A 27,001-nucleotide genomic window follows, 5' to 3' on the forward strand; every position below is an offset into this window, starting at 1 on the left:
TTTGCTGAGAAAAAAAAAAAAATGTTAATAAAAATGTACCGGGGTACCCGTATTTTTAAAATAAGGGTACGGTACCGGTAAAAAAAAAATCTTAAAATAATTTTAAGATTAAGAATAAAAAAACAAAAAAAAAAATTGAGGGTATATATCTAGTAATAATGTTCCACTAGATAAAAATTGTTGGAATTAGTTTAAAAAAAAAACTTATAGTAACATTAGGCTTAAGGAGAAAAATAATAAATAATAAAAGTAAATTAATAAAAGTAGTATAATTAATTATTACTTGGAAATTTATTAATATTTTAAGGTTTATTTAAAGTAATTATTTTATAAACAGTATAAATTTTCATTTTTTTTGTTCTTCTTGATGAATTTTCTCAAAATAAGGATGAGCCAAGGCTTCTTTAGGAAGAATTCTTTCAGCATGATCATAAACTAACATTTTATCAAGTAAATCCAAAACAAGAGGATTGACTAGATGTTGATTGTCAGCATTGATAAATTTACTCCAAGGTTTTCTAGTATGTCTACCAAGTAAATCATCAAAATAAGGTTCCAATTGTTTTTTATATTTAGCTAGATATTCAAATAAACCATCAGTGCCTAAAACTCTTGCAATTTTAACAAGTTGATCATTATTATCAACTCCGCAAAAGAATGGATCTCTTTTAAAAATTAATCCAGCAAGTACGCATCCTAGACTCCAAATATCTAAAGAATAATCATAGTATTGAAAATCAATAAGTAATTCTGGTCCTTTATAATATCTACTAGCAACTCTTACATTGTAATCTTGTCTAGGATGATAGAATTCTGCTAAACCCCAATCAATTAATCTTAATTCTTTCTTTGTTGGATCAATAATTACATTATGTGGTTTAACATCACGGTGCATAATACCTTGTGAATGAGAAAAATCTAATGCTTTTAGTATTTGATAAATATAAAATTTTATATCATAATCAGTAAATGTTGGAAATAGGCTTTTAAAATCAACGTTATCAATGCACTCAAATACAAGACTTATTGTACCACTGCTTGGATCTTTTATTATGTCCAACAATTTTACAATATTTGGGCCACCATGTAAATTATATAATATTTTTATTTCACGTTTAATCTTTTTTCTTTTAACTGGCCTAAGTACTTTGATAATTACCCTTTCATTTGTTACTATATTTATTCCTTCAAATACTTCACTGTATTTTCCTCTACCAACTTTCCTGATAATTTCATAATTATTCGGACTACTATATTCAATCTGAAAGTTTTCATAATCCCAATATTCTCGAGGTTTATAAATATTAATATCTGAATAAAATCTTGGAAGTGGCCACTTATTGGCTGAATTATTATTGTTGCTCATTTTTTTAATTATTGAAATATTTTCTAATGACTAGAAAAATAAATATACATATATACATATATATATATATAAAGTTAAATAAAAATGATAAAATATTCTCTTCAATATTATATCTATCTTATCTTACTTTTAAAACTTGAAAATTAACTTACAATCTCTTACATTTACTAGAGTAAATTTTTTCTCACTTTTGTTTCTTTAAAAAACTTTTAATTTTCAAATTTTATTTTTTGAAAAAAAATATTTTTCAGGTTAATTTGCCCAATTTCTTTTTAAAGCTGATATCAGGTCTCATAGTTTGGCGCCAAATAAAAAAGCGGGTTTGGTTGTTATTGAAGAAAAATTAATTTTTGATTATTTGTAAGATTTACAAGAAAATTTTGAAATTATTATTATTATTATTATTTTTAACTGATGGTAATTATTCAAAATTATTTTAGATAGTAATATCTTTAATTTAACAATTATTTATTTTTATTTAATTAATGAATTTATTACACTTAAGATCATCATTTTAATCCTTGACAATTTTTTTTTTTTCCTGTATAATTACAATATAATTACAATATAATTAAACCAAGTAATACCATGAATAAATTAAATTTCATGTTTAATGTTCTAATTTCTTTTTTAAATTTAATGTAAATTATTTTTCATATCTTTGCTTCTCTTCATAATATTAGCAATAATATACTGTAAATCAAAGGAAGAAGTATAATACCAAGTTATACATTTTATTTTGTAAATATCATCTTAAACAAAAATTAATTTAATCCATTATTATTAGACATTATTAAATTTTATGCAACATTGATACATGTGATAATTTTTTGTGTGCAAACATGTAAATAATTTTTTTATGTGGACATACCGGTATATAAAAATTAAAATTGCATTACGTGTACAATGTATGCAGATAAATTATTTGAAGAAGAAACAGTAATCATTGCAATAATTATAATGCCAAATTAAAATTGCCTAATTAAGAAAATCAACTCGATTTTTTTTTTTTTTTTTATTTTTTAAAAATACGAATTATACTTCATTCAAACTAAAACTATAACAGACACATTGCAAGTACATAATTCACAGAATCCTAGAAACAAAGAAGAGCATTAAATTTTTGTATGGAAATGAATTGAAAACATTGATAATATTATAAATATTGCATAAATAAATTGATAAACTTATATTACATTATATTTATATATATTAAAACAAATTTAATATATACAAAAAAAAATTATTAAATATTGTATTGATCATTTATATTATTTATACAAATATTTATTAATATTATACATTAAACGGCGGGCAAACCATTTTTTTTATTCCAGGCGGGTGACATTTAATTATTTATTTTAAAAAAAAACCAATAATTAGAAATATTCAAGATAAATAATAAAAGTGAAAAGAAAAGTAAATGAATTATTAGATTTATATATATAAATATACATATATATATATATATACATACATACATACATACATAAATTCATTCATTCATTTATATTCATTATAGGATTAACGTTTTAATCCTTCAATTGGATGGAAATACATTTAATAGCAGTTTTTGTGAATTATTTAGCAAAAAACATAGAGTAAAAGTATATTACTAGAAGCAGAAGATTACTTAAGTAAAAATTTGAAGCATATTAATTAAAGATGATGCTAGCAAAAATAACAACAGAATCAGCTAAGAATGTGATTTATAAAGCACAACAAAAAGTTCAAGATACAACAGAAACTTTGAATCCACAAAAAATACTAACATTTTTGTTATGCATGGGAACGTCAATATTGTTCTTGTCTCTATCATTTATGTTTTTGCCAATAATTGTGGTTTCACCTCATAAATTTGCAATCCTGTTTACATTTGGTTCATTTTTTTTTATGGCAGGTTTTGCAGTATTAAAAGGACTTGGTGGGTTTTCTAAATATATGGTTGAAAAAGAAAGGTTACCTTTTTCATTTGTTTATGTTTCAAGTTTATCACTAACATTATATGCAACATTATTCTTGAAGAGTTACTTATTGACATTATTGTTTTCATTGGTACAAATTATTGCATTAATCTCATTTCTAATTACAAATTTTCCTGGTGGATATAGTGCATTGAATTATATAAGTAACAATCTATATTCAGGTCTAACAAGCAAGTTATCATTTTCATCCAATAAGAACACTCCATTACCGATTTGAATTTAAATAATAATATATTTACACACAATTCAATAATTATTGTCAAGTAAAAATAATTCTTACTTTTGAAATATTCATTTAACTCATCATTCTAATATTACTTTAATTTTCATTTCTAATTTAAAATAATTATTACTATGGCTATTAATCATACTTATTCATAACTATTAAAGCTAGAAGACGAATCAGAAGTGTAAGATGAAGAGTCAGATGAATTTTTGATATATATACTAGAAAGTGATAGAAATCCTGGTTCATGATGTAAAAGTGGTGATTTTCCATTATTATTATTATTTATAAAATCACTATCAGAAATACTTTTCAATGTATCTTCATTACAGCTACTATTGTTTTGTTTTTCATCATTATCAGCAATGATAAATGCTTCATTTGATTCAGTTGCTGATATATATATTGATTCAAACGTTGAATAATTGGCATTATTATTTGAGTTATTCTTTTCAACTTCACAATCAGAAATTGTTGTATTTTCATCATCATTTTCATTCAAATCTTTTAAATTAATCAGTTCTGGAAGCCAAATATTACATTTATCTATTTTGGGTTTTCCAACAATAGAAAAATTGTATTTTTCAATACTATTGGAATCTGTTCTATTATTTAAAATGACTTCATTAATTTTATTTACTTGATCAAAATATTCGTTTATCCAATTTTGGATTTCTTTAATAATATCTCCAAGAAGACTTTGGTCATTTTTTTGATATTCAATATCATTTCCTAATGTATATAATATATTATAAATTGGATATTTGCAAGCTTGATTATTTTTTGATAATGTTAAAATTATCTTCTTTATGGATATTTCTTTATTATTGATATTAACAATAACTTTCTGTTCACATTTTTCCCTTAATATTTTAATGGCCCTTCTGTATTCTTTTCTGTAAATAAGAATATCAACCAAGATCTTAATATTATTCATTCTATAAGCAGTATCTAAGCAAATTTGTTCTAACCAAGATATATTCTTTATTTTGAAGTATTTAGAAGTATAATTACAATGATGATGGACATTATTATTATCATGCTCATCCAATACTTTGCTGTTAAATCTAACATGACCTCTATTTGTTTCATTTGGTAATTTCTCTTCATCTTTATTGAACAAGTACATATTATAAAGTTCTTTTAATATCTTATTTGAATCTTCAATTATATGATATTGAAGTACATATTGTAAAAGGGATTCTCTCTTAATAAGTAAAATTATCTCAAGAAGAATACTATAATATTCTTGACTAATCTTAATTTTCAAATCAATTTTAACTTTTATTATTTCCATCAATAATGTTAAGATTTTTGGATAAGTAATGGTATAATTATTATGGTCATTTTCTTTATTCATTATATGTTCCTTTTCTTTATTGAAAAGTAATTTTATTTTTTCTAAAAGGACATTATCCCATGAAAGACTTCTATTCGAAATAAAAGGTAAGATATCCATCTTTTCAATGTTAACTATATCATCATAACCATTATTTTTATCATTACTAACACCAGTATTGATATTATTTTTGGTAATAATTATGTTATCAATTAATAATTTACTACAAAGACCCAGTCTTGAGTATTGGATTTTATTAAGGTCTAATTTAATTACTAAATTACAAGATGAGTTTATAAGAATTATATAATAATTATTCAAATGGTAACTTTTAATCTTTTTCAAAGATTTCATGTATATTTCATTCTTATTATTTTCATATAAACATATTATTGTATTATCATTAAACTCATCACTAAATAATGTTGGTACAATATAATAATGACATAAATTACTACTATTACCATTTTCAGATTGATTTTGGGAAGAATTTAATTTATTTTTTTTTGAAGAGTTATTATTATCCTTAACAAGTTTAATATCAAAAAGTCCAAATATTTTCTTTCCATGAAGATTAACTACAACAATTATATTATCAATTACCATTAAAGTAAATTCTTGAAAAGTGTCTCCAATATCCAAAACAAGATCAGAAGAATCTTGATTAAATAAATCTCTAAGTGAAATTCTTTTATTACTATAATCAATATGAACACAATAAAGATTTTGATAAACATTCAAAAGAAATATATCTTGTTGTCTGATTTCCGAATTTAAAATTAATTCCAGAGGTTGAAGTTTAATTGGTTTTTGTTTAGGATTCATTCCAATATTAATAAAAGGAGTAAGTATATTAGTACCAGTTTGAAGTAATAAACACTGAAATTCCATATTATACCAAAGTTGAAGATTATTCTCATTAATTTGCCATATTGGATGAATCCCATGTTCTTTTAAAGAGAAAAGTATTAATTTATGGTTTGTAATCATCAAAATTGAAGGATAACATTCCCCATTAAAAGAATTTTTTTGTTGATTACTATTTAATACTCGATATTGATCTTTAAATTCTTCATCATTAGGTGAATCCTCCCACCAAATAATTCCTCTTAAAATTTGGTTATTTTCAATATGAATTTTAGTTTCAATATAATCAATCTCATTCCATTTATAATGATTACCATTATCTTCATCTTTCTCTACATTAATTTCTCTGAAAACTAATAATTTTTGACTATTAATATCATCTTGTTGAATATAAGCTAAAAAGATTATATAATTATTAGTTTCTTCTTTAGTATTAATATACATAATTAGATATAATGGTTTACAAGAAAATTCTGTCTCATATAATTTTGGTAATTGATATTCAAAAATTTCATTAGAATTTAATCTGAATAATACATTACTTAGTTTATTATATATAAGTATATCTCCTTCATTTGTTGAATTAAAATATATATATTGAGATTCCACAAGTAATTCCTGTTTTATATCAAGTTTTTCTTCTTTTTCATATTTATTTAAAGTCTCTTCGTCCACTTCTAAATACCCTAATTTTGATACTTGGCTCATTTTAAGTTAAATTAATATAATTAAATGAATGAAAGAAATTAAAAATAATGAACTAATTAAATAACTTGAATATATTGATTTACTTTGTGGTATTTCTTGTATTTGGATAATCTATCAAACAATTTTAACTGGAATTTTATGTTGTTTAACTTTTAAATTAACATTGTCATTTTATTATCATCTTATATATTTACATATTTAATATTCTTTTGAGTTACCGCCAAAATAGTTCTTCCCACATATTGCCTTTAACTCCCCTCTCTTTAATTAACATTAGTTATACCTATTAACCTGATTAATTATTGACTTACTTTTTTATGACTTTTATCTAACTAGTTTTGTTTTTCTTAGTCTCTTTCTTTCTGATTTAGTCATTACTAGAATTTTGTTCTTTTTTCTCTCCAGTTCTTTTTAACTCATATATTTGGGGAAGAAAAATCTGTATTTAATATTGTTATATCTACTCATTTATTTACTACTATATATACATATATATATATATGCTATTTTACAATCTAAAATATATATTTATTTAATTTATTTAGTTTCTCCTGTGTGCCAAGTATAACTTTGACCACATGCTTTTTTGCATTATAAATTGAGTTACCGCGCGCGGGAACTCTACATTTAATAAATTAAAAGAATTTTAGCAATGATTTTATGACACATAAAGTTATTTATTTGAAAATGGTTGCATATTTACATAAATACCAGGAATTATAAATCTATCAATATCAAAAAGTACTAAGCTTAAAGTCTAGAAAATATTAATATAAAAATTATTTGTAAGATTATAGTATATGTGGCTTGTTAGTTTAAATGCTTGAAAAGTATTTGTAATTAAAGGTCCATCATAAATTTGTATATCAATGAGATATTTGAATGGATTAATTTTAAATAGTTGTACAGTGATAACATTATCAGCAGGAATATTTTCTACATTTATATTATTTATGTTGAATTTTGATGGGTAATTATTGTGTAAATCATTGTTATTTTCATGTTGATCAAAATTAATTTTTGAACTAAATAAATGATTGTTTCTATTATTGGAATTAGTTATTGATGGAAAAGCTTTTGGTCTGCATCTTAACTTATGTGATGAAATGAATTTCCATTCATAATTTGAAGACTTTAATGTGAATAGGACTATTTTGATAATTCTTGCTAAGTTTCCAGAAACTTCAAATCCTAAGAGCCATCTATTTGCTCCATTATTTGTGTTTACTGAGCTTTGGCATACAGAAGAGGAAGAAGAGGAGGAGGAGGACGAGGAGGACGAGGATGAGGATGAGGACGAGGATGAGGAGGACGAAGAAGAAGAGGTATTAATTGGAATTGATGAAATTTTAATGCTAATTGGTATAATATTACCACTGCTTTTGTTATTACTACCACTCCTGCTGTCACTATAACTCCCATTATTACTTTTACTGTTAATACCACTACAATTGCTTTCACTATTTATATTTTCTATATTTTTAAATCCATCGTTACTTTCTCTTCTCACTTTTTGGTTATTCTCCTCACTTTCCTCAAGCTTTTCAGAACGGTAAGAAGTTTGTTGTTTTTCATCTACCATTTTGGATTCTGTAGGTATACTTTGATATTCTGTATAATTTCCAAGAGACCTCCCACTCTTATAATTATCATTATCACTACCATTTAATCTGACCTGCTTAATTTCATCTGAAAGATGGGTATTAACAAGTTCTTCATGTTTCTCTAATTTCTTTAACTCTTTCTTTTTCTCATACTCTCCCTTTTCCTGCTTTTTTTTGACCTCATTCTTCTCTTCCATTCTAAAATTAACCAAGATGTTACCGTAGTTATCATCACTATTATTAGTACCTATACTAGTGTAATTACCATTATGATCACAATTATTAATACTAACATTTCTGTTCCCATTAAACAAATTTTTATTGTTTTTGGTTTCCTCCTTGTCAAGGAATCCTTTCTCGTACTTTATAACATTTAATTCACTTCTACCTTTTTCCACATCCACTAAAGTTTTGTTTATTTTTAAATATAACATTTTAAAAATGCTTTGTCTTGCTCCAGCATTATTATTATTATTATTATTATTATTATTACTATTACTTCTTTTTATTACATTAGTATTATAAGTGTTATTGGTCATATTAAAAGATGATTTCTGAATATTAATCATAGTAGAAGCTGAAGTTGAAACAGTTGAATTACTTACTGCAGTAGATACTGGATGATATCTTGATTTATCTAATCTGTTAAAATTCATATTAGACTTTCCATTATCTTGTACAGCCTTATAACGTGAAAAAGAAGAATTAGAAGTAAATAAAAATGATGATTTTTTTGAAGAGTCCCGAATAGAAGCATTTGAAAATATTTGAGATAAAACACCAATCTTTTTCTGTAATTGCCTTGAAAAAATTGAGTGTAATTTGTTATGCCTTCTCTGCTTTTGAGCCCATAATGCTCCTTCTTGAGTAATATTATCTGAAAGTACCTTACTTATCATTATCTTATTATTATTAGTATTTTGATTACTATCTAAACATTTATTTTCTTGATTTTTGATTAAATTAAATTCTTTTTTTTTACTTGATTTCTCTTGAATTTTAGGTGATAATTTATATAATAGTAAATGATAATACTGAGGCTCTAAGTAAAATGGTAAATTATATCTAAACCATGTATTATATCTTATTTCCTTATATGTAATTCTTAAAGATGGATCCACTGTTAACATTTTAGCAATTAAAACTTTTGCTAAATCAGAAATATGACCAGGTAAATTAAATGCTCCATGTCTAATCTTTCTAAATAAATTACCAACATTTTCATCATCAAATGGTAATGATCCACATAATAATGCATATAATATTACTCCACAAGACCATACATCTATTTCTGGTCCTGTATATGCTTTACCTGATACTACTTCTGGTGCAGCATAATTTGGTGATCCACAAGATGTATTTAAAAAATCCCCATCATAAATATAACTAGATAAACCAAAATCACCAATCTTAATATTATTATTCTCATCTAATAATATATTTTCTGGTTTTAAATCACGATGACATATTCTATTAATATAACAATATTCCATTCCTGAAATAATTTGTTGAAACAATCTTCTTGATTCATCTTCTGATATCCTTCCTTTTTGTATTATATAATCAAATAGTTCTCCTCCTGTTACATATTCCATTATAATATAAATATCTGAAGGAGTATCAATTACCTCATATAATCTTATAATATGAGGATGTATTATACTTTTTAAAATACTTATTTCTTTAATAGATTTCTCATACATATTAATTGCTTTCATTTTTGCTTTGCTCATTATTTTAACTGCAACTTTTTTTTCAGTTGGCTCATGAATTGCCAACTTTACTTTCCCAAATGATCCTATACCTAAAGTTTGACCAATTCTATAATCTTTAATTTTGTATGATAAATAACCACATTTTTTAGTACTTTTATTAGCATTATTCATGGTTAACATCTTTTTTCTTAATAATTATAATTATCGGTACCTATTATATATATATATATAATAGGTACCGATATTATAATTTTATTAAATATTATTTTAAGTAATATTATTGTAATCAAAACTTGGAAAAATTGAATTTTTTTTTAATCTTTTTTCTATTTTATTTTATTTATATATTAATATATATAAATAATGATTAGTTCTTGAGTATAATTTCTTCATCTCGTAAATAATATAGTCTTAAATATAACGTGGAAAATCCCAGTTAAAATTCTCTTTTCTTTCTTATTTTAAATTGTAAATTTCATTATTCTTTGATATTTTGTTCCCAAATTTTAATTTTAATATAATATATCTCTTTTTTTTATTTTTATACTTAATAAAATTAAATATTAATTTATTAAACTCCCGGTACCCTCGATTTTATTTATTATTATTTTTTTTTTAGTTTGTCTATTATCATTATTTTATTAATAAGAAAAATACAATTTTTGGTAATATATAATTTATATTATTAATTTAAGCTTTATTATTATTATCATCTTTAAATATTTATCTGGAACCTTATGTAATAAAGATTTTTACAAGTTTTTTTTAATCATTTATAGTAATATAATATGGTATATTAAAATTATTCATTTGAAAGTAACCCCACTTTGATATATTTCTCATATTTATTAACAAATAAAGAAAGAGAATTAAAGCTAGAAAAAGAGAGATAAGTAGAGAGCAATTCCCCACCACTTACTCACTCACTCTCTCTCTATTTTTCTATTTCTTATTCTCAAATTCTTTATTTCCCTTTTTAAAGCATTACATAAATCCTTATTCACTGCTTCCAATTCTTTTTTTTTGTTTAATAATATGGGTACCATTACCTTAATAATTAATTATTTATTGCTATTGACTATTTTTAATATAAAAAAATGTGGAATCCCTTCAACATATTATTCAAATAATATTAAACATACAAGTTTTATGGAAAATAATGAACTTTTTGATATTTCTGGCAATTTTACAAATGAAGATGTATATAAATGGTCATCATCATACCGTGACTATGATTACCAAGATACTGAAATTGATAATGAACACAATTCTGATTCTGATTACGATTCATATTCTGATTCAAATATAAATTATCATCAAGATGAAAACCATTACCAAGAGTATAATGATGATTACCAAAATACTCATAACTCAAATAGTTCAAAACTTGTTTACTCTGATTCAGAATCTTTTCTTATAAACCCAAAACTGAAAGAAATATATAATTTTTCAAATAATAAACAAATTTATAAAACCATTAATGTATTGAATGTTAATGGAGAAATAATACCATATGATATTTATCTTACAAATGTAACAATACCATTATTTGAAATTAAAAATTCTCTTTTTGTATGTAGAATTCGTATTGGAGAGCCTGAACAAGAATTTTGGCCTATTATTGATACAGGAAGTAGTAATCTTTGGGTTATTGGAGATGAATGTAACCAGTCAAGCTGTCAAAAAGTTAAAAGATATTCCAAATATATTTCAAAGTCATTTAAAAGAATATCTAAATATGATAATATTTCAGTAATTTTTGGTACTGGTAAGATTTATGGTAAATTAATTTTAGAAACACTTAAATTTGATAATTTTCAGCTTAATCAACATGTAATTGGAATTATTGAAGAAGTTGAAAATACTGATAATAGTAAAATTGATATATTTGATGCTATTGAACTTGAAGGAGTTCTTGGTCTTGGATTCACTGAAATGTCTTCATCAAAAAAATTACAACTTCCTTTAATTGAAAGACTAAAAAATCATAATCTTATTCAAGATAATGTTTTTTCTATATATATTAATGATTATCGTATTAAACCAATTAATAATAATGATAGACTCTCAAAGCCTTCTGCTATTTTATTACTTGGTGGAATTGACCAAAATCTATTTTATGATGATCTTCATATTCTTCCAGTTATTAGAGAACATTACTGGCAAGTTGAACTTGAATCACTTTATATTGGAGACACTAAATATTGTTGTGATTATGGATCACTTGCTTATGAATGGGAAAATCTTGAAAATGAACATTTACATAATAAATTTGGACCTTATGAAGATCCTCCTATGGATATATATATTTACAGAACTTTTAATAAGAGTATTGATAAAACAAATAGAACTCCTGGATATGTTATTTTTGATTCTGGCACTTCTTTCTATACTTTACCAAATTTTGAATATAAACATTTTATTCAAGAATATAAACCTTTTGGTGATTGTTCACAAATACATTTAGATTCAAAAAAGATTGATCCCAAAATAACTGAACATTTTCCCAATTTTACTTATACATTCAAAGATGGATTCCAACTTATAATCCCACCAGAACTTTATTTAACACCAAATGAAGAAGGTAAATGTAAACCAGGGATTATGATGATTGATGTTCCAGGAGAATATGGACATTCTTATCTACTTGGATCATTATTTATGAGATCTTATTATACAGTTTATGCTAAAAATATTCCCAAAATTGGTTCTGTTGTTGGAATTGCAAAAGCTAAACATAATAAAGATACCAGAAAATATATTTATAACAAACTTTCTTCCATTAATGAATCTTTTGTACCTCCTAATGATGATGAAGCAGAATTTTACTGGACTAAACTTAATGGAAAATTATCTGAAAATTGGAAATTCCCACCAATATTAAGTAATCTCTTTTTCTAATAAATAGATATATTTATTTTAATTAATTAAATTTTACTTTTATTTTTATTTATGAAATTCCTCTTTCTTCAGATAATTCTATCTTTTCTTTTTTTTCCAATTTAAATGTATTAATCTTATTCACACTTGAATTATTCAAATCAAGATCTTCCATCTCAAGATCATTGTTTTTCTCATATTTCTTTTCTAAAGAAGAGCTCAACATGATTTTTTTTCTTTTATTATCATTAATAATTTTGAAAAATAATATTATTCCCAGCAATCCCAAAGTTAACCAAATAATTATTGTAATTAATATTAAAATCATAATAATCTTTCCAAATGGAGAAGAATTAATAAATATGTAAAATTTATCTGGTATTAGAGTGTTCATTAACCTATTTATTGTACCTTTACCCTCCATTAATTCTCTTTTATCCACTTTTCTCATTTCAATTTTATTGGGATTAACCATATCTCCAAAACTGATTCCCAAATAAGTCTTTTTATACCAATCCGAAGTATTATTTCTTAATTTACTTGCAAATTCATCTGCTTTTTTTAAATTAAAAAACTCATTCTCGTCTTTATCTTCTTTTATTTCTTCTTCTCTTTCTTTTAATATTCGATTACTTCTTGTTTCCTGACTAATTCTCATTTCACTTTTAAAGTGAGTTACAACTTGTATTATTCCCAATGAATGATCCAAACTCACATTTACTATCTCAATTCCATCTTCATTTATTCCCAAAACTTGAATTATTGACTGTTTAAATGAATTAATAAAGTTATTATAACCCATTAACATGATTCTTTCAAAAAATCCAGATAATTCCACCTTTAAGGCAATATCTCTTTTTTCTCCTTTAGGAATACATATATAACCATTTCCAAACCAACCAATAGGGCATGAACATATATATGATCCAATTGTATTTGTACATATTGAATCTTCACCGCAATCATTCAATAAGTTTCCATTATTTCTCTCCTCACATTCATCCACGTCTACGCATCCTAAATCTCCATATGATGAAAGTTTGTAACCTTTTTTACATCCACAATAGTGATTGTAACTATTTTTCAATTCTGTTGAAATTAAAGACAATAGTGAATTTGTTTGATTATTATTAAAATTATATTGATTTTGGTAGTAGTCCTTATTTTTATCATTAATTCTGCTTTGATAAATTTCAAAGCCTTTATTATTTACTCCCATGTCTTGAACCAGACATTGTAATCCCTTCGGACAAGAGATACTTTTCACTCCACTCGATTCTCCATCTTTTTCTTTCTCATTTGCTTTTCTTGGTGTTTTTTTCTCATTTAACTTTCCCAGTGTTTCTTCTTTATTTTCTCTTCCTGGCTTTGTTTCTTCTCCCCCATCGCTTATCTCATCTTCTCTCTCTGGCCTTCCAAAAAAATTCATTAAACCATCCGAATTTACATCATTTTCAAAAAAATTGTTTAAACAAACATTTTCCTGGATACAAGTCTTTTTACCATCACCATAATATCCAGGCTTGCAAACACAGTCAAAACTTCCCAGTTTATTTATACATAAAGCAAGAGGATGGCACGGTCTTTTTAACCCAGAAGGAGTCACTACATGTCTTCTTATTGATGAAAATGGAGAATTCAAAATATTAGTAATCTCCCTTGTTCTTTCTAAGGTTGGATATATTGCATTGTTTGTATTGTAACCCATATAAATATCCCCTTGGCTCTGCTCTTTTTCCTCTATTTTAAATTGTCTATTATGTTCTTCACATTCATTAATATCTTCACAACTATGCCTAAAAAATATGGTTCCTGTCTTACTATCTATTAATCTTATTACCTGATGTTGAAATCCTTCATCACAAATACAATAATTTTTCACTGTATTTGTAAATAGAGTATGATAATTTTTTAGCTTTTCATTATCTTTTTCAGATAATATACTTCTCATAAAATATGAAGAAGAGGGAAAACTACCCATATTAGTAATTTTGGACTTTAAACATTTCGAATTCTTCCAACATGTTTTTCCATCCATATTATCACATTCAACATGCATTGAATAACTTTCTAAAAAGTTTGGTATTACTTTTTTATGTTGCTTTTTAATTTCATCATTCCCTTTTTTACTTTGAATCCCTGTTTCCAATATTTTCTCACAATCATTACTATCATTAATACAAAATATATCACATATATCATCATCCAACCAATCCTCATGGCATACTTTTCCAGTGTTTATTTGTCCCAAATCTTGATCAAAGTAATAATTTTTCAATATATTTCCAATATCTATTTTAATACCTAATATAGATAACTCATCATATCCATCAGATGTTATTGAGTATCTACTTATAAGTACTCTCTTTTCCGTATCCTCTAAATTATGACTCATTCCATAATTCTTTTCTCTTAACTCTATTTCACCATTCCAGTGAAAAACTTTCTCTTTTTGTATTAAAGTAATTAATTGAATTCTTTTTGATTTTATTGAGATTTCATCATATTTTGGTAATATATTTATACCTATTAATGGATAACTTAATCCATTCAAGTAATTTGAAAATTTTGAATATAAATTACACATCTGCTGATAAATCTCGTCAAAATATTTATTTCTTCTTAAATCCATTTTTAAGTAATATATAATAGGTACCAAAAACCCTCCCTCTTCTTTTTTCTTTTCTACCATACCTTCAGAAGATGATATTAATAACTTTGATCCATTTAAAGTTTTATTAAATACTAAATATGCAATATTAGCTCCACTATCATCGTTATCTAATTCTTCTTTTTTATTATAATATAGAAAATAGCCAGTAAAATGGTTCTTCTCCATATCAGTTATTAAAGTTATATTAGAAAATATTTCATTGATCTTATTTTCTTCTTTTCTCTTTTGAAATATTTCATATCCAACATGTTTATAATTTATCATAATTTTACCATTTGATTTAATTCTTGTTGGAAAAATAAGTGAGATCGGTACCATGTTATTAATATTTTGATTTATTGGATATGTAATTAAAGTCTGTGATGATATTATTTGATGATCAATTCTTGAAGTAAACAAAATTTCATTAGTTGAGTTCTCTCCAGTAATAACACTTATTAAAGTTTTGTTTACTTTTATTTCAGAATCAAAATCTTCTTTAGCTTCTCCAATATTATATTTACCAAAGTAATCATTATCTTTATATTCCAAGCCTAAATTGCATACTTGACCTGGTTTATTAATCAATATATCACTAATTATTTGAACCCATTTATTATTAGTTTGTTTTATATATTTCTTTGCTAGTGTTTTTGCAGCAGCTTCATTTCTACATAATACTTGTTGATCAGGATCTGGGTAATATATAGATATTCCTGTTAGAGTTGATTCAAAGGAACTATCATTTTCATTTAAAATATTGATACCATACTTTTTGTTTAAATCTCTACTATTATGTAATTTCCCGTCACAATTACCGTAAAACTCACTTTCAGGATCTTTACATTCTTGAATATTTACACTTGCAATTTGCATACTATAATATGAATCCAAAGTTAATGCCAATAATTCTTGAATAGAATTGTCTAAAGAAAATTCCTGAGATAAGTAACTTCTTAGTAATTCAAGCATATCTCCCATATCATAACAACTACATAAGTTTGACATGTCACAATTCTCAATTTTTTTTGAATTTAATATTGTTTTCTTGAGTATATCACTGATTTTCTCTCCTCCACATTTATATAATATAGTAAATAGATTATAAAGATTAAACCTAAAAACCCTGTAAAGCTCAGTATTTACAAGTGATAAAGTTAATGGATAACTTTGTGAATGAAGAGTATATCCATAAACTATTCTTGAAGCATATTCCAAGGGAGTTGCAATTCTATACTCTTGAACCTTGTTAGATTCAAAAATTTGAACTTCATCCTCTGATGATCCTCTTTTTGTTACTGGATTTAAAGATCTAAAATTCCAACCATGACCTGGTTCATTATCCTCACTTGCTAATATATAACTTGCCAGTGAATTCATGACTTCTAATACATCAAATTGCATCATCAAGCATGCATCAAATCCAAGAACATCAAATTTAAATTCAAATGAGAAATTTTCTCCACCTTTTCCTCCAACCTTACTATTTATGATTCCTTCTTTTATACCTCTATACATTTCATTCAAAGACATTCCATTACCATCTGCATTATCATGATCATCACCAAAGCCAGACCATGCTGAACCATGATTCCATAGAGTTAAAGCTGAATATATCGAAGGAAATTTATCTAAACTTGTTGAAATGAAACTTGAAAGTATTTCTGAAGAATTCGAATCCACCTCTCCCAAATCTTCTAATATAATCCATACAAATTTTTTCCTAAATTGTACCCTTAACTCTTGAGTTAATCTCCATCTATATAAGATATAAGCACCAGTAAAGTTTTGTAGAACTTGTTCTTGTTTTATTCTGGGATTTGTTAATCCACTTTCTGGACATGATATTATCGGAGCTGATACATCTTTGTTCGTATAATCTTTACACCTATCAATATATACTACCAAATGAAGATGGTCAGCTGACTGAGTTTGTAATGGGCTAGTCATTTCACCTAAATCCACCAAAGACATTGACTCCAAGTTATTGTCTGCATGAATAAAAATCAAATGTGTCCAATACCTTTTCTCATTGATTTTTTCTTTATTTATAGTTGAACATATTTTCCAATATTCAGATACCAATTTTTTATTTTTATTTTTCGATGATTCTATTGCTTTTTCTCTTATATTTAAATTTCTTTTTTCTAAAACATTCTCAGTCCTTTTTTCGGACCTAATATTACTTACTTTTTCAATATTAATTTCCTCTTTCAAGATCTTTTGATCTCCCCTTATTTGTTCTTTTCTACTATTTTCCTCATTAATATTATTATCATTACTATTTTCACCTGTTTCCGTAGCATTAGCATTACTACTTTTTACTTTGAACCTTTCCAAACCGTAGTAGTTGTCCACTTGAGCATAATTTTCGGATAAATACAAAAAACTTGAAATTTGTTGAATAAATAAACTTAACTTAATAGTAACCAGAAATACAAAAATTATTTTTTTTTTCATTATTTTACATAATTAAATTTGTTGTTTGTAAACTTGGCCAGAACTCTAATCTTACTTGATAACGAATATTATTATTAATTAGCATTATATTTTATATGATTCATTAAATAATTTTCTTTCATTTAAAATTTTAGGTTTGAAAATGATTTTACTATCTAAGAATACCAAATTCATTTTAATAAATTCACCCCCAAATATTTTCTATTACTTAAAAATTGTTATTTTTTTTCTTTCTTGCATGTGGTGTCAATTATATACCGGTCTGCATGCGAAAGGCGCTGGAATGCAAAAGGCGCCAAGCCACTTACGTGGCAAGAAATAAAAATATACAGATTATAGGTAAACATGAATCAAATTAAAAAAAAATATAATTAGACTAAAAAGAAAAATTTTTTCATTTTTTTTAAATTGTTAATTAAATACATATATTTATGAATAAACGTGGCGATTATGAATATATCTTGAGAAATCTTTACATTCGCATACCCCTCGTAAACTTAAGAGAGTTTAAAAAAAATTATAACAAAAATAAAGATGAATCCTGTGGGAGCAATGAAATCAATGATGGGAATGGTTGGATCTAACCTGGTTAGTTCAGCAAAGCATGCAACTAAGCAAATGGTGAGCAAGATCCGTGAAAAAACCGATCCTAGATCTTATAGTAGCTCTAAGAGGAATAGAGGTAAAGCTAACAATAATCGTCATAGAGAAAGTTCTGATATAAACGATAGTGATGATCTGGATGATTCTATGTTACCAAAAAAAGTGGATGATGATAAGGGAGTAAAAATGAAAAATTTAAATGAAGAAAATCAGGAAACAAATAGTGATTTGAGTCAAATATCATCAGACGATGAGTCAATTTTAGATTTTAGAGATCGGGTTGTAACAGAGCAAGAATTTAAGAGATTAACAGAACTACTTAGTAGAGATATAAAAGTAACCAATAGGGGGAACTCCGAAATGGAAAAACAGATATGGTTAACTCCGAGAAGATTTAGGACTACAATACGATCAGTACAGATTGAAAACTTAACAAAAGTTGAACAGAAAAACGTATTTTTGGAATTTTCATTTGGAGGAACATTGACAGAAGTTAGATTATTGAACAAAAGTACTGGCCAAGAGGTCCCAAGATTATTAGGATACCCACCTTGTAAAGAGTTTTTTACGCATACTGTTGATATTAAGCCATTTTATCTTGAAAATAATGATGAATTACTTATTGACATACCAGATGATGAAGGTAAAGATTATATGGACCTTAAAAATAACAATTCAATAGAAATTTCATTGGATGAAACTTTTGAATGGAGAGGAAGCTATTTACACATGGAAAGGGAATTATTTAGAATTATCGCTTGGAGAGCTAATTCAGGTACCGTTAATGATTTATTAGGATACAATGAAGATATCTTAAAGAATTACGCAACAGGAAGTGTTAATCAAATGATTACCTTATCGAAGAGAACCCAAAGTAATATATCAAATCCTATATTCAGAATTACATTACAAATTATATTTCAAGAAATATATGATTTTCAACTGAGCTTATCTCAATTCTCTTTAAGAAATGTCAATACTGGTGAGAATTCTAGTCATTCTGAGCCGAAAAACAATCATATTAATTATGATCATGATCATGAAATTGAGTACACCACTGATGGAAAAAAAAATAAACAAGATAGTAATGAAAACACAATTAATGATCAAAATACAATAAAAATTGACTTAAGGGACGAGCAGGATAATGATGAAAAGGGTAAACTAATCTCTAATCAATCAACATCTTGTAGGTTAAATATTAAGTTTCCATCTTTTGGGATAGATAACCCTTTTCCTATTAAATGTACTTCAGGTTGGTCAAAGTGTTATGAAAAAGAAAATAATATCATTAGATGGGATAATATTGGAATGATCCCTTTTAGAGGAACAATACATGAATTAGAGAGAAATACTTTACAAGCTAATTTGGAGATTGACTTAACGGGCAAAGTTAATCATTTTTTTAAATCTTTAAAACAAGTAAATTGTACTTTTAGCCTCAAAAATATTGTTTACTATCCTTATATTCAGACCGAGCTTAAGCTTCCAGATGGAGAAACTTGTATTCTTGAGGGAAAAATTGATTTTGGAAATATACCAAAATATCATCAATTAGGAAATATTTTAGAAATTGATGATGAAAATAAATTATATCTAATAATAAAGGTTGTTAGAATTGACAATTTGATTTTAAATATACATGAAGTTAACAATATTCTTCAAGAAACTGAAAATGATGATTCTATGGATGTTTATGTTCAATTAAGTTTTGATGGTAATCGAAAAGAAACACCTGTTGTCTCGGGTACATTGCATCCGCTTTTTCAAACTGAGCTTACATTCATTTTAGATTATATTGATCATGAAAAAAAACCAAGTGAACTTGATTCTCATTCTTTAGTCAAACTTTTGGAAAGAAAAGGCCCAATTATGATTGACGTTTGGAGAAAAAACAAATCTTCAATGGCTCAACATTTAGGATGGACTGAAATTCATTGGAAAGATATTCTAATCAAAAGCAGTAATTATAATGGAAATAAGTTTTCTGGATTTGGAGATTTAAAAATGAATCAACTCTCTCCTTTAAAATCTGAAGCTACCAGCCCTAATATAATGGGCAATATTGGAAATGCATGTAATGGCGCCAATGTTCTAAGGCGCCAAGAATACAGAAAATTTTATGATCGTAATCTAGGAAAGGAAGTCATATATGAAACAAGAGTATATCAAGATGGTACCTTATTATATAATTTGGGTCAGAGACCAAATTTATCAAAATCCTCTGGATATGGAGGCGCCCCACCAAGAGTGTATTTAGAAATATGGACAAAACCAGATTTGAGTAAAATGTATAATATTTTATCATCATCTTTAGGTAACAATGAGACTAAAGCTGAAGTATCTAAATATTTGGTTGATAGATTAAGCCAAATAGTTGGATGGTCAGGCATTGGCCCATCATTAAAGAATTCAAAAATAATGTCTAATATATTTTATTGGGAATATGTAACCAAATCATTTGAAACTTGGGGAAGACAGTATTCATATTATAGTTTGGATTCCAGAGGAGTAAGACACTTACTTCCATCATTTTTAAAACCATTAAAACCGTTGACTGGCGTAGATAATTCTTCAAAGGTGCATCATTTTGTTCATTCATTTCCATATATACCAAGTAGTAATGATGGAATTTGGAGGACTCCTGACTTATTCTTATTATCAAGACAAGGTACTCCATTTGATCACACATTACTACAGGTTTGTCTGTTATTGGGGTTGAATAGGGTAGCTTTTTTGGCATGTGGTACTCTATTGAATAGAGATCCATATTCATGGGCAGTAACAATACATTATGAGTATATTATGAATGAAAATGATAATTTCTATATCAATAATAATAAAGATGAAAATATATTTAATAAAGAAGGTAATGGTACTAGGGGTAGAACTAAGACATCAGGTATCGATTTTGGAAGAAGTAAAAAACATAGTAATATGAGATCAATATCACCAGGATTTATGAAAAACAGTGATAGAAAAAATCATAGATCTGAAAAAAATAATATAATTGCAACAAGGGGTAAAATGAGATCATTATCTCCCAGATCTATTAATATTGGCCAAAAATTCAATAATATATCATCTCCTAAAAATATCTCAGGTATTAGTAAATCAACACAACTAATCAGTGGTGATCAAGAATTTAATCCTATTAAAGCTCAATTCAATCTTCAACAAAATCCTATACAATTTTATGCATTATTTTGGGATACTGTCAAACATGTCGTTTATAGAGTTAATGATATTGTTCAACCGTCAAAACATGATGAGTTTATAAATTGGTTAAAAGAGGAGGGATATGATATAAAACAATTAAATGAATCTGCATTAGAGTCATTATTTTCTCAACAAAAATACTATAAAGATAAATATAGAAATATACAATATAAACCTAATTTCTGTTTAAAAGTAGTCAATAAGCTACCATATAGAACATTGGACTTATTAGTAAATAATAAAAATATATATGCAAATATACAACAAATAAATGATCCATTAAAGTTATCATATAATTTAAATGATAATAAATTATGGTTTTCATTTTTTCCAAGAAAAATTGATCATTTTAATAATATATATATGAATAGTAAAATTAAGCAAGAAATGGAAAGTAAAGGATTATTTAATCAATTACCTATTACACAAAGTAGTTCTAATATATCAGCATGTTTTTCATGGCCAATAATAAATGTTATAACTGACACAACAAATAATCAAGTTAAAAAGAATCACAAAGAAAGAGGTATTTATGATCATAATCAAAGTGATTTATTTCAAAGTAGAACTGATCATTATTGGAATGAAGATAACGTTAATCAATCTAAAAAGAACCTTGGTGGTGTATTATCTCCAAAATTGATTTTTGGATTAAAAAAGTCAGATCATAATTATAATAACTCTAATGAACATCAAAAAGATAATTTAAAAATTAATGATAATCATCGTTCAAGTATAGAGAAAAAATTCTTAGAGAATAATATAATTATGGATACTGAATTAGATTCATATTGTAGAAGTATTCATGATGAAATTATGAGATTTGTACAGATCCAAAGATTTCAAAAATCACGTACTATAGGTACAAGATGGAATACTGAAAATAATAATATGATATTTTTAAGAATGGGGTTAAAGTTATTAGGAAAATGGGAAATGTCTGATCCATATACTCGTGAATATTATAAAAATAAATGTGAATTTTTAAAATGGAGGGAATCATTTTTATCAACGGTACCGGCTAAATATAGGATGAAATATGCAATATTAACTTTTCCATGTAATATACCAAAATGGATAGCTCAACAGGTTTGGTTTAAATGTAACTTTTTATCTAATGAAACTGACAAAAGATCAATATTTTCTTTATCAGTAGATATTAATAGTTGGCCAAATAATATTCAATCAATAAGAATATTAATATTGGTTGTACATCCTTTAAAATCTAATCAACTTAGAAAACTTCAATTATTACAAAAAATGAATATATCAAATGATAATGTAAATTTGATTCAAGGTAATAAATACAATAATATTAATCAAACTCAAATTAATTCAGTAGAACGTTCTAGGGGATTTAAAGATAGTAACCAGAATTTTGGAGCAGGCAAAAATGATGATTCCAGAAATATAAAGAGTGATCATTCAAGCAATAATAATAACAATAATAGTAATACTAGTAATATTAATATGAATTCAAATAGTCAACATATAAATAATTCGGACTTAAACAAAAAGAATAGTGAAAGTGATATAATTGAAGAACTAAATAAATTGGAAATTCCTGAATTCCCAAGGGAATTATTAAAAGAAGATAAAGAAAAGGATAATAAAGAAAAAAGAGCTTCTTCTATCATTTTCTCCGATGATGACGAGCCTGAACTTAAATTATTAAATCCATAATAAAACATTAATTAATTATTTATTGGACTAAAATAATGGTAATGAAATTAAACTAATAAATATTTAACTAATTAATATATTTAAATTTACAAATTAAATATTTATGTGAATAATTATCATCCACTATTTTATTTTTACTAATATTTTGAAATCATTTACACACAAAAGCAAAAACCTGTAAAAAAGGTTTCTTTCTAATTAGTATAGGAAAAATGATGACTTGATTTGGAAATAAAATTATATATGGTTATTTTTTTTTAGTCTTTTATGAATAACAAAGTAAAATTGAGTGTTTTACAATGTAACAAGGTTAAATTAGAATTCTGCATCTAAGTCAAACTTTTGGTCATCTTGATTAACCATAACTCCAGCCATTTGATATTCTCCGACTCTCTTTTCAAAGAAATTGGTTTTACCTTGGAGTGAAATAAGATCCATCCAATCGAAGGGATTAGAAACATTGTAAATTTTGGGGATATCCAGAGCAAAAAGGAGTCTATCAGCTACAAATTCAATATATTGAGCCATAAGTCTAGAGTTCATTCCAATAAGATCAACAGGAAGTGAGTCACAAAGAAAGTTTCTTTCTACATCAACAGCTTCTGAGATAATTTGTTGTACTCTAGAAGTTGGTAGTTTATATTTAAGAGCTTTGTATATTAAGCAAGCAAAGTCAGCATGTAATCCTTCATCACGGCTAATAAGTTCATTAGAGAATGTAAGTCCAGGCATAAGTCCACGCTTTTTAAGCCAAAATATAGCACAAAAGCTACCAGAAAAAAGAATTCCTTCTACAGCACAGAATCCAATAATTCTCTCAGCAAAAGATCTTTCATTATTCATCCATTTAGTTGCCCATTCTGCTTTCTTTTTAACTGCAGAAATATGAGAAATAGCCTCAAAAAGCATTTGACGTTCTTTTATTTCAGTAATATATCTGTCAATTAACAAGGAATATGTTTCATTATGAATTTGCTCAATAGCCATTTGAAATGCATAATACATTCTTGCTTCTGGGATATGTATTTCTCTTAGGAAATTGACAGCCAAGTTTTCCATAACAATACCATCACTAGCAGCAAAGAAAGCTAGGACGTATTTAATAAAATGTCTCTCAGGGTCTTTAAGACTTTCCCAATCTCTAGTATCTTGACTTAAGTCAATCTCTTCAGTAACCCAAAACGATGCTTCTGCTTTTTTATACATAAACCAAATATCTTTAATTAAATCTCTCATATCATTTCTATCTTTTCTTTCATTTCTCAGAATAGGTTCATGTTTTTCATTAACTTTGACTTCATTGACTAGCTTTTCAATTTCTTCTTCATTCATTATAACTACCTTCTTTTCATTATTTTCTCCTGTCATCTTTCTTTTTCTGTTACTCTTTCTCTCAACCTTAAGTTTCTTTAGTTAATTACTTTATTAATGATATTTGTATATTTGATATGTTTTTAATTCTGAATATTGTTTGAATATAAAAACTCGATTAACAAAAACATTCCAATTATGAATATTTTTGTCTATTGTGCAAATTATTTTATAATTTATTGATTTACCAGAAATTTATTTTAAATAAATTGTTTGGCGCCTAATGACGTGTTAAAAAAGGTACCGATATATATATAATATATATATATATTATAATAGTAATAATAAAATAAATGATGGGGGGAGGGGGGAAAAAAAGTGGGGTAGTAGGGAGATTAAAGAAATTATAGTGAGTAGAAATACATGTATGATTATAAATAATATGTATTAGTTTATGTTTATAAAAGTAGAGAATAAAGGCTTAGGAAGTAGAAAACTACAGTATTAATGAAAAGAGTAATAGTTACTAAGCAAAATAAAAATAATGGTCAAATTTACGGCCGTGACTTTTCTGTTAGAAAAGAAGTGAAACGGGGTCTATTACTTATTTTACTTGAATTAATATTTTCATTTTTTTATTAATATAAAAAAGGAGAAAATTTTCATTCAGTACTTTCAAGTACGAGACGCCGTCTAGATACCGGTATACAAAAAAAAAATTGCACACAAAAATATTAATTCATTAATTAAGTAGAAATAGATAATTTATTTATTATAATTGAGTACAATATTAATTTTTTTTTATAAATAATTAAATTATAATATTTGAAAATAAAGTAAATCCAATTACGTATTGAAATTGCACATTTTAAATAGTAATAACTCCAGTTTTTTTAAAAAAAAAAGGTATAAAGAACAAAGTTGTGAGAAATATAAATTAGAAAAACTAATTAATAAGAAAATGAATCAATCAAGAAAGGAATTACTAGAACAGCAGAATAATGAGTCAGTCTTATTAGATAATCCTTTTAGATGGGTATTATTTCCAATAAAATATAACAGACTGTGGAGTTTATATAAAAAATACGAGGTATCGTTTTGGACAGCAGAAGTTATATCTCCAATGGAAGATAAGGCCAAATTAGAAAACTTGGATGAGAAGCTCATTAATTACATTGAAATGATTTTTGCAAAACGTATCTATATTGATGATACTTGTTTAGATACTGTTATGTTAACATGTGAATTATTAGGACAAGTACAGGTACCAGAAGCAAGAGGTTATTTTTCATTTACAATGTGTATGGAGAATATATATAAAGAACTATTTATGAATTACATTGAAATGATACGTCAAAACATAACAAAGAAAGAAAAGATTGAAGAAAAGAGTAAAGATGAAGAAAATGTTAGTGGCCAGAATCTGGATAATATTGTTTTAAAAGAGGAATATGGATATAACTTGGAGAAGAAACTTAATGAGTTGGAAGATTTTACCAAAATGAAGGAATTGATGGGTAACTTTTTTGATGAGGATACCTTATTTAGTGAAAAACTGGTGTATTACTCAATAATTAAGAAGATATTTTCGTGTAGTATACACTTACTTAGATTTTCATTCTCAATGGGAAATAGACCAGAATCTGAGTTACCTACTCAACTTTGTGATGGTTTGGATAGAATTCGTAGAGATGAGCAGTACCAAGTTGAATTTTGTTTGAATATTGCAAAATCTATGAAAACTAAACCAAGTAATGATCAAGTAGTTACCTTACTAGAACAGGCCATTATGTTAGAGAAGAATTTCATATTTTCAGTTGTAGATCCACAAGTTCTCCAGCTTGAAAGAGAAGATATTGTTGCTTTTATTTTATATAATGCTGACGAAATACTCGTGGATTTGAAATACCCAAGACAATTCAATGTTTCCAACCCATTTACAAATATTGTTAATGAATTTCCGGCTCCTTCTCAAGAAGAAGCTATTGCTAGGCAGACTCTTACACAAACTCTTAAGGCCGCTCACTATAAGACTTACCAAGAGATTTCTAATAACCAATTCTCAACATCTCAAGATTTCTAATTAAATAAAAATTCTCACTTTTAATAGAAAAATATCCAAATTAAAAACTTAGTTTGTTACCCACTTATCTTAGTATAGTTCTTTTGACGGTAATGTTAGCATGTGTATGTTAGATAAGTAATAATATAAACCAATTTGTTTAGAATCACTTGATTTTTTTAATAAATGTCCACTAGAAGATGTAATTCAAAACGGTACACAAACACTGTAAGAAAGAAGAAAAAGAGAGAGAAATGACACATAAATATTAATATGGAGAAAAGAGCACTTTTACTTTGGATACTAATTTGTTCCAAATT

General features: G+C 25.8%; 9 protein-coding genes across 9 annotated transcripts; 4 read left to right on the forward strand and 5 right to left on the reverse strand.

The window, feature by feature from the left end:
• Nucleotides 1-346: 346 nt before the first annotated feature.
• On the reverse strand, nucleotides 347-1,366 carry cubi_02188 (casein kinase alpha subunit; the record flags this gene model as incomplete). The annotated part of the gene is made up of 1 exon (XM_029019200.1): nucleotides 347-1,366. One exon carries the CDS (start codon nucleotides 1,364-1,366, stop codon nucleotides 347-349), a length of 1,020 nt encoding a protein of 339 aa, XP_028874321.1.
• Nucleotides 1,367-3,031: 1,665 nt separating this feature from the next.
• Nucleotides 3,032-3,568, forward strand: cubi_02189 (uncharacterized protein; the record flags this gene model as incomplete). Its single annotated transcript, XM_029019201.1, has 1 exon — nucleotides 3,032-3,568. One exon carries the CDS (start codon nucleotides 3,032-3,034, stop codon nucleotides 3,566-3,568), a length of 537 nt encoding a protein of 178 aa, XP_028874322.1.
• A 154-nt stretch (nucleotides 3,569-3,722) lies between these two features.
• Nucleotides 3,723-6,491, reverse strand: cubi_02190 (uncharacterized protein; the record flags this gene model as incomplete). Its single annotated transcript, XM_029019202.1, has 1 exon — nucleotides 3,723-6,491. One exon carries the CDS (start codon nucleotides 6,489-6,491, stop codon nucleotides 3,723-3,725), a length of 2,769 nt encoding a protein of 922 aa, XP_028874323.1.
• Nucleotides 6,492-7,248: 757 nt separating this feature from the next.
• On the reverse strand, nucleotides 7,249-9,990 carry cubi_02191 (uncharacterized protein; the record flags this gene model as incomplete). The annotated part of the gene is made up of 1 exon (XM_029019203.1): nucleotides 7,249-9,990. The coding sequence occupies one exon, from the start codon at nucleotides 9,988-9,990 to the stop codon at nucleotides 7,249-7,251; it is 2,742 nt and encodes a 913-aa protein (XP_028874324.1).
• Nucleotides 9,991-10,959: 969 nt separating this feature from the next.
• cubi_02192 (secreted pepsinogen like aspartyl protease) lies at nucleotides 10,960-12,711 on the forward strand (the record flags this gene model as incomplete). Its single annotated transcript, XM_029019204.1, has 1 exon — nucleotides 10,960-12,711. One exon carries the CDS (start codon nucleotides 10,960-10,962, stop codon nucleotides 12,709-12,711), a length of 1,752 nt encoding a protein of 583 aa, XP_028874325.1.
• A 49-nt stretch (nucleotides 12,712-12,760) lies between these two features.
• On the reverse strand, nucleotides 12,761-17,803 carry cubi_02193 (uncharacterized protein; the record flags this gene model as incomplete). Its single annotated transcript, XM_029019205.1, has 1 exon — nucleotides 12,761-17,803. The coding sequence occupies one exon, from the start codon at nucleotides 17,801-17,803 to the stop codon at nucleotides 12,761-12,763; it is 5,043 nt and encodes a 1,680-aa protein (XP_028874326.1).
• A 534-nt stretch (nucleotides 17,804-18,337) lies between these two features.
• Nucleotides 18,338-23,308, forward strand: cubi_02194 (uncharacterized protein; the record flags this gene model as incomplete). Its single annotated transcript, XM_029019206.1, has 1 exon — nucleotides 18,338-23,308. One exon carries the CDS (start codon nucleotides 18,338-18,340, stop codon nucleotides 23,306-23,308), a length of 4,971 nt encoding a protein of 1,656 aa, XP_028874327.1.
• Nucleotides 23,309-23,623: 315 nt separating this feature from the next.
• cubi_02195 (ribonucleotide reductase) lies at nucleotides 23,624-24,676 on the reverse strand (the record flags this gene model as incomplete). Its single annotated transcript, XM_029019207.1, has 1 exon — nucleotides 23,624-24,676. One exon carries the CDS (start codon nucleotides 24,674-24,676, stop codon nucleotides 23,624-23,626), a length of 1,053 nt encoding a protein of 350 aa, XP_028874328.1.
• Nucleotides 24,677-25,580: 904 nt separating this feature from the next.
• On the forward strand, nucleotides 25,581-26,702 carry cubi_02196 (ribonucleotide reductase small subunit; the record flags this gene model as incomplete). The annotated part of the gene is made up of 1 exon (XM_029019208.1): nucleotides 25,581-26,702. The coding sequence occupies one exon, from the start codon at nucleotides 25,581-25,583 to the stop codon at nucleotides 26,700-26,702; it is 1,122 nt and encodes a 373-aa protein (XP_028874329.1).
• Nucleotides 26,703-27,001: the final 299 nt, after the last annotated feature.

This window comes from Cryptosporidium ubiquitum, assembly GCF_001865345.1.
Source record: "Cryptosporidium ubiquitum isolate 39726 chromosome Unknown contig_4, whole genome shotgun sequence".
NCBI lineage: Eukaryota > Apicomplexa > Conoidasida > Eucoccidiorida > Cryptosporidiidae > Cryptosporidium > Cryptosporidium ubiquitum.